Genomic DNA, 8,248 nt, shown 5'->3' with positions numbered 1-8,248 from the left:
GACGGGGCCGGGCCGGGGGAGGGGCCCAGGGAGAAGGTCTTTAAATACAGCCGGCCCGGCTGCGAAAGGCGTGTGCTCGCTTAGCTTTTGACAGCTTCGTCCTCCTAAGAGCTAGCTGACCTGCCTGCCTGCGCACTCCCGGCTGTCACGATGGCCGGCCTCCGGTCCTTCCTGCTGCTGCAGCTGCTGCTGCTGGCCCTGGTCTTCGCTGTCCAAGCCCAGCGCCCGCCCCGCCTCCTTGGCGGCCTCACGGAGGCCGACGAGAACGAGGAGGGCGTGCAGCAAGCGCTCAACTTCGCCATAAAAGAATTTAACCGGGCCAGCAACGACAAGTACGGCAGCCGAGTGTTCCGTGTGGTGCGAGTCAGAAAACAGGTCAGTGCGGGCGCCCTTCTCCCCCTCGCCGGGCCCGAGGGCAAGGGCGGGCCGCGTCATCCCGTGCCTGGGCCTGGAGCGGGAGCCGCAGCCTCCGCAGTGGCGCCCTCTCGGGGGCGGCTCCAACAGCAGGGATCCGGCCCTGGGGCGGGGCCGCAGGTGCTGTTCTGAAGCCCCTCGAGGGGTCCGACGCTGCGCCCCCCTGCGCTCTCCTCTGCCCCTGCAGACGGTTTGCTGGACTTCTCCCCAATGATCCTGGGAGAGGGCCCCTGCCCAGGTGGGATCTGAGCCGGGGGGCTTGGCACGAGACCTTGCAAGCCGGGAACCCGCACTTGGAATTGTGAATTTTAAATACGTGTGTGTAAATCTGTGTGTGTGTACAAATATATGAGTATTTCTGTATATCTGTTTCTGTGTTATGTAGATATGTATATGTGTGTGGATATACGTATATACATGCATGTTTTGTGTGTACAAACGAGTGCATATACAACGTTTGCATATCTCTGCGCACGTGTGTGCATAAATACATATCTGTCTAGAGATATTCACATACATTCTTAAGATCAGGGACTGTATCGATGCTTTTCAGTATCCTGATCACTTAGTTAACTAAAATGTGTGAAATACCCACTATGTGCCAAGTACTGTGCCAAGTTCTAGTGGCTAGCAGGCAGTAGGTACTTAATAAATTTTCTTGGCTTCATCAACATGGAGCCTTACTCTTCAGTCACTTTCTGTTTGTTAAAAGGAGAGAGGGGCATATGCTTTTCTTTGTTAGTACCAACCCTGTCCACCTTGTTCATCTCAGGTGCCAAGTACTTGGCACAGTGTTTGCTAAGTAGTAGGTAATATATAATAAAACCTGGGGTGTCCCAAAAGTCTTAGTGCAATTTAAAGCTATTTAAAATAGAAACTGTTTCGTTTATGACTGGCTTCCTTTGTAATCTTATGCATTTAAGAACATTTTTTTCTGAGGAGGGGGGTCTGTAGGTTTCAGCAGGTGGCCAAAAGGATCCTTGAAACATCCAAAAAATGATTAAGGAGCTCTGATTTAGGAGGTGGATTGTCCTCTGTTGGGAGGATAGAAACAAATACTTAATTCCTCTCTCACCTACCTGGCTTTTCTGCAGTCACTTGGATTAAAAGGGGGAAGGGGACAGTTTCATATTGGCCGAGCTCAGGAAGTGGAAGACCCCAGGGTGCTTTCTCTTTTGCAGTTCAGTGAGGGGTGGTGTACCCAGCACCACAGGGATCTACTGGGAGTATTTATTCTTTTGCTGTAATGCATTCTTCTCCATCCCCCAGGCTGTGATGGGAGCCAAGTTTGTAACTAACAGATCAAGTAACTTTCCACTGTGAATTTGGGGAGTCTGAATAAAGTAAAATGGAGTTGATGCAGCTCTTCTTGGGACTAACCAACACCCTGTTCTTGTGGATGTTACGCAAGTCCAGTAATGGGTAGAATAACTCTTGGTCTGCAAGTCCACTGGAGTGTTAACTAGTATCTTATCTTGTCTTTTTTTTTAAAGTCCAGAGGAGAACCCACACTGGCTGTTCTTTGACACCTACTATCTCTTCATAATTTTTTTTTCTGCTACCTAACAATTGTGAATAAATAGTTTTTATCTTTGGGCTTTTCTGTTTTTTCAGCCAGTAATGGAGGCTAGAAGGACACAATTGAGCTGTCATACTTAATACCTGTATGGCTTTAGGCAAATCAATTAACTTGGCCTCAATTTTTTTTATGTTTTTATCTTTAAAATTAGAAAGATCTAACAGATGACTTTTAAGGTTCTTTCAGTTTTTGATCCCTAGCTGATTTTCTTCCCTGTTATACCCAAGCACTCTCTAGGTCAGAAAAATGCTTCTTTGACTAATGGCCAAAATTTGCTTCTGGCAAATGATACACTCTAATGAAAGACCCATTTGTCAGACATTATTAGTCTGAGGAGGTCCATTTTTTTTTGTCTTACTTTAGGATTTGGGATAATTTTAGTTTACAGGCTAGGAATTCTAAGTTGATTGGACATTAGAAGGGTGCAGTTAAAAAAAGTCAAATTTATTTATTTTTTCCTTTTCTTTTCCTTTCAAAGGTCGTTCTGCTCAGCAGTTCTGAAAAACTAGTTGGATGTTGGACAGGGATAGGGTTGCCTAATAATGACATTTAGTGTCAAGCCTGCCAGATTGGTATTTTGCATATGTGTTTGTGTGAGAGAGAAATTACTGAAGATCTCTCTGATCATAATGACATTGTTTTGAGGAATCAATATGACATGAAATTTTAGACTTGAAAATTTTAGACTTGAAAGCTTCACACCTTCAATTTCTCTGGGCTTTTGAGGTCAGTGGCAAAGGTTACCCAGACTGTTCTACTTTAGAAATGTCCACAAAATTGATGTCATATTTTGTACCCATTTGAAAAGGAGAAAATGTCTTGGGTCAAGCATGCATCACTCAAACTAAGCATAGTGGTAAGGTTTATTGTGATTGTCTTGACATCCTGAAAGTAGTTGCAGGGTGTGTCCTTTTTACAAGAAGCTACAACCTTCTATTAGGAGGCCAGAATCCTGATGTGGTAGTAGTAATAGCAGACATTTGTATGGAGCTTTGAGATTTCCAGAGCACTTTGCATACATCATCTCATTTGAACACATTTATGGTAATTTAAGATTTATAGAATCACAGAATCTTAGAGATGGAAGGGACAAAAGAAGTGACCTAGTCCAACCTCTTTCTGAACAAGACTCTCCCCTATAGCATCCATGACCATGAATGAGTGAAATATCATTATTGGCCTGCCATGTACTGAGTCTTTTACTATAGAAATTTTACAACCCAGTGGATAGGGTTGGGAGTTTTGATGTGGGGGAGTTGCAGGAATAGTAAGGAGCTCTGGGATGTTTCAATAAGCAGTGTTAGTATGGGAGGGAATGGGGTAAAGTCTATTGACAGTGCTAGAGATGGTCTAGGGGAACAGGGTGGATAGATGACAGGCATGATCTGTGGCTAGCCAGACAGGATGGGTTACCAGAGTTTTCATTCTTTCACTTACTGGAACACATTATCTCACACCTGCTTAACAAAGCAGAACAGCTTAATCAGAGGCACAATTCTAAAGCCCAGTGGATTTATTCACCAGGCTCTCTCTCTAGTGGTCTAGTACTATGGTGGTGTTTTTATTTTCTGCTTGGAGACTTATAGTGAGGGAAAGACACCTACTTCTCCCATTCTACTTTTGAATTGTTCTAATTGTTATGGAAAGTGGACTGGATTTGGTATCTTCCCACCTCTGTTCCACCTCTGTTCCCTTCTGGCCAATGAATTTGCAATTTGTATGACCTGAACCAGCTAGGTGGCAAAGTGGATAGAGTACCAGGCCTGGAATCTGAAAGACTTACCTTCTTGAGTTCAAATTTGACTTCAGACTCCTACTGGTTGTGTGGCCCTGGGCAAGTCACTTAGCCTTGTTTGCCTCAATTTCCTCATCTGTAAAATGAACTGTAGAAGGAAATTGCAAACCACTTTAGTTTCTTTGCCAAGAAAACCCCAGATAGGGTCATGAAGAGTCATAAAACATGACCTGAGCAAGTCACTTAACCCTTGGGTCTTGTTTTCCTCATAGGTGAAAAAACATGTAGATTGAACTAGATGACCTCTCAGATTTCCTCAGCTTGTCATCTTATTTGCCTCATCACAATTTCCACCCATTTGAGCAGAAGTCTGAACAACAAGCCTTTGTTGCAGATGCCCCTGTGTAAGGCACCATAGCAATGGAGACACTAAGAAATATTTTAAAAATACCTCTTCTCAAGGAACTCACACTCAAATGGGGGAAACAATGACCAAACAACAATGAACAAACAAGTTCTACACTGGATAGATGAGAAGTAATCATAGAGGGAAGGCTCTAAGACTAAGGATTACTCTGAAGCCTTCTTGTAGAAAGTGGGAGTTTATCGGAGAATTAAAGGAAGCCAGAAGCAGGAAATGAGAGAGAGAGTGTGAATGGCAGTCTCAGGCATGGTGGGCAGTCAAAGAAAATGCCCAGAATTACCAGATGGTGTGTTTTGTGTGAGGAATACCAAGCAGGCCAGGGTCATTGGATCAAGGTATATTATAGAGGCAGTTGGGGAGCCATCAGGTATAAGATGACTGGAAAGTTAAGAATGGGCCAGGTTATAAAGGACCTTAAAAGCCAGAGGATGTATTTTTGGTTCTAGAAAATTAGTAATTAGGAGCCATTGAAATTCTGTAGTAGTGGAGCTGGCATGGTCGGACCTGTGATTAAGGAAGATCAGTTTGACAACTGATGGCTGTCACCTCCAGGAGGGTGGCCTGGAGTAGAGAGAGCCTTGAGCAAGAGGACCAATGAGGCTATTATTACAAAGCACTTAACTCACAACAATGTGGTAAGTTAGAAAGTGTATCTATTAACCCAATTTAAAGATTAGGGAATAGGCTCTTAGAAATTACATAATTTGTCCCAGGCCACAGAGTTTCTAAATGTTTATCTTGGAATTTAAAGCCAGGCCTCTGGGCCAAGGCCAAAGACTATGGGAGCATTTGTAGTGAAAAGTCTGTTAGAGCTTGGAGCCAGGAGACACCTGAGTTAGTTTCCTAGCTTTGATTCATACCAACATTTTGACCCTGGCTGAGTCACTTTTCATTTGTGTGCCTCAGTTTCCTCATTGGTATAATGTGGAAATTGAGGTAGGTGATAGTTTCTTCCAGCTTTAAATCCTATGACCCTATAAGACAAAATCTCCAAGAGCTGTGGAGGTTTAAAATAGATTGAGGAACTTAAATTTCCCACACTTGGGTAATTCATTTTTGTTGATAACAGCTGTGTGTGATTTTAACCACACTTTTAATGCCTTCGCTATGGAGGACCTTTGTGATTCTTTGTGTTGTCAGCACACCTTGGTATGATATATCAAAGGTAAGAGGATCTCATAAGATTGAGAGCAAGAAGCAACCTTAGAAAACACCTCTTTCTGTCCCTCATTTTACACATAAAGGAAACTGAGACCTACAGCGAATATAGGATGAGAATCATAAATACAGAGAGAGGACTTCTAGTCCAGCCTCCAATTTTGCAGATGAACTAAGTGATTTATGAAGAAACTTGCTCAGGGTCACCTGAGTAACAAGGGCAAACCCAAGTCCTGATTCCACCTCCTCAGAGGGCTTCAGATATTAGTCAGATCTCCCCATGAAGGTAGATAGGACTCACCCAAGTATCTTGTATAAAGCCAATATGTCAGGTTCTATTTATTTTATGAAGTCTTTTGTTTCTCTCTAAGGAGTCAAATTTCTTTCCCCTCAGAAACCAGGAATAAGCTGTGCATGAAAAATGGAGTGCTGACCTTGACCCTCTTTGCAGGCACGCATGCACTCAGGGGTGTGGGTGTGGGTGTGTGTACAATTATCTACTTCATGGAGGATCACACATTTAGCCATAAATTGGCCCCTGTGTCAACCTAGCCTCCTTGTGGGCTAAAATACTACAAAATGTAAATAAGTTTAATTTCTTACTTAAGTATATCCCAGACGTTTTCAGAAGAGCTGTGTTCAGTTTTGGCTCATATACAACCCACTCTAGGCAAGTTATCTTTTTTTTTTCTTTTTCTACAAAATGGGAATCATTGCTTTTAAAGCTAAAAGGAATCAGTTTTAGAAGTCATCTAGGTTAACCTGCTCATAACATTTATCTAATCCATCTTTATAGTATTGTTTTGAGGAAGAGTCTTTAAGATTTCTTGTTGTTCAGTTGTATCTGATTCTTCATGATCTCATATGGGGTTTTCTCGGCAGAGGTAATGGAGTGGTTTACCATTTCCTTCTCCAGCTCATTTTACAAATGAGGAAATTGAGGCAAACAGGGTTAAGTGACTTGCCCAGGGTCACACACTCAGTAAGTATCTGAGGCTAGATTTGAACTCAGGAAGAAGAGTCTCCCTGACTCCAGGCCTGGTGCTCAATTCACTGTGACACCTAGCTGACCTTAAGTACTACATGTTGGTAATGTTTTCAGTGGCCTACCACCCCCTTCTTGGACTATTCCATAGTCAATTTCATACTCAACACATGACCTTGGACAACTTGTTTAAATTCTTGTCAAATGAAGATATTAGACAAGATGATCTGTGGTTCCTTTTAACTATGATTTTATAACAATGAAGAAGGTAACACCATACTCTAAACTTTCACCCCCATGCCAGGCATATAGTGTAAATAAATTGTCCTTCAGTGTTAGAATGATCTGTATAGGTAGAGTTAAATCTTTTTTATTGGGCAGCATGTTATAGGAGAGCTTAGTCTTACTCCAAACCCCTTGCCAGGGGAGCCCGAGACTAGGAGGACACTTTTTCCCCCCAATATTTTCCCCAATGGATCTGTGAACTCAATGATGTGCTGCTCCCTCCAGGACCTACTCATATGTGCCTTTTCATCCCATGCTATTCATCTGTCCATGCCTTTTCTTAAATCCTTCATTGTCAGTCTACCTACTATGTTGAAGGGCTTTTTTCTGTGTACTGTGACTCTACATGAATACCAATGAAACACAATTGTCCCATCTGTTATCCTTTTCCCTTAATAGGCAATTAGCCCACTTCCTTTTCATTCACAAATCTTGTTTATACTCTTTAAGCCCCATTCCTTGACTGTGTATGCCTGTTCTGTAACTTTAGGCACCTTGTAGTGAAACATAGACATCATTATCAACACATATTTCAGCTCTTCCTATGTCATGGGATCCACAGAAGCATAAAAGCATAATTCTCACCCACAAGGAAATTAAAGTTTACTTAGAGATGTTGGGCATACATACAAAAGATTAAATAATAATATAAAGAAGCTTATGTAGAAAAATGCGTAATAAAAATAATGTGTGTGGGGAGAGAGATTGGGTGGGTGGGGATTATTTTTAAAAGGATGGCATTTTTGAGGGCAGGGGCAACATAGAAGGCCTGATAGGAACTTTATCTGGGTCTCAAGAGTGTATACGATTTAGAAAGAGCCTATACCTATGTATACATACAGTTTACATAATTTCCCCTTTAATTATTTCCTATTTATCCTGTATATAGTTTGCTTTATATATGTGTGTATACACACATACATACGTATACACACTAACCTGTATTTGCCTATGTTTTCCCTTCTGTAAAATGGGGATAATAATAGCACTACCTCCCAGGGTTATTGTGAGGATCAAATAAGATAATAATTGTAAAGAGCTTAACATAATGCTGGGCATATAGTGAACACTACATAAATATTAGCTATTATTGTTATTATTCACTAATTTGAAAGAGCCTTACCTATTTACCTATCCCCAGTCAGTCAGCAAGTATTTATTAAGTGCTGACTGTATGCCAGGCACTATACCAAGAGCCACAATTTCTAAGTTATAAATAAGAAAGAAAAGTAAGGAATAAGTCATAAGAGAAAGGAAAACTTTTTCCCCTGATGAGGGAAGAGAAAGGAAAACTTAGGAAAAAACAGACATGAAAATTCAAAGCCCAGAAGTCTCAGCCCATTAACTAAATGTGGAAAAAGAACTCTACACATCACAGAACTTTACAAAAATTGATCATCACCATGTGTAGCAGCAAGCACCCCGGCGCTCCCAGGGTTTGCTGCCACCACAGGTTCTTGGATCTGCTTTGTTAAAGAAAAGCAACTCAAAATGGGTTAACAAGCTTACTTTAATCAGTCAGACATATATCGTTTACCTTGTTCAGGGGAAAAGGTCAGCACCCTGATCTTCAAAGTATACAGGCAGAATTATCAAGACAGAAAAAGATCAAGTAGACAGATTTCCAAACTGTCCAACCATTACATCCATACCCAGTCAACATCTGGG

At 41.8% G+C, this 8,248-nt stretch overlaps 1 protein-coding gene across 1 annotated transcript in view; it reads left to right on the top strand.

The window, feature by feature from the left end:
- The first annotated feature begins 14 nt into the window (after nt 1-14).
- CST3 (cystatin C) overlaps nt 15-8,248 on the top strand; it is a 17,216-nt gene continuing 8,982 nt past the window's right edge. Inside the window, exon 1 of the mRNA XM_069075525.1 lies at nt 15-375. Coding sequence (XP_068931626.1) covers nt 151-375 — 225 coding nt within the window. The 5' untranslated portion in view covers nt 15-150. The remainder of the gene's footprint in view (nt 376-8,248) is intronic.

Source organism: Petaurus breviceps, unplaced genomic scaffold (genome assembly GCF_028583685.1).
Source record: "Petaurus breviceps papuanus isolate PSGF00001 unplaced genomic scaffold, PetGlider_PUasm1.0 90919, whole genome shotgun sequence".
NCBI classification, from domain to species: Eukaryota; Metazoa; Chordata; class Mammalia; order Diprotodontia; family Petauridae; genus Petaurus; species Petaurus breviceps.
This window is presented reverse-complemented; position numbering and strand designations above follow the sequence as displayed.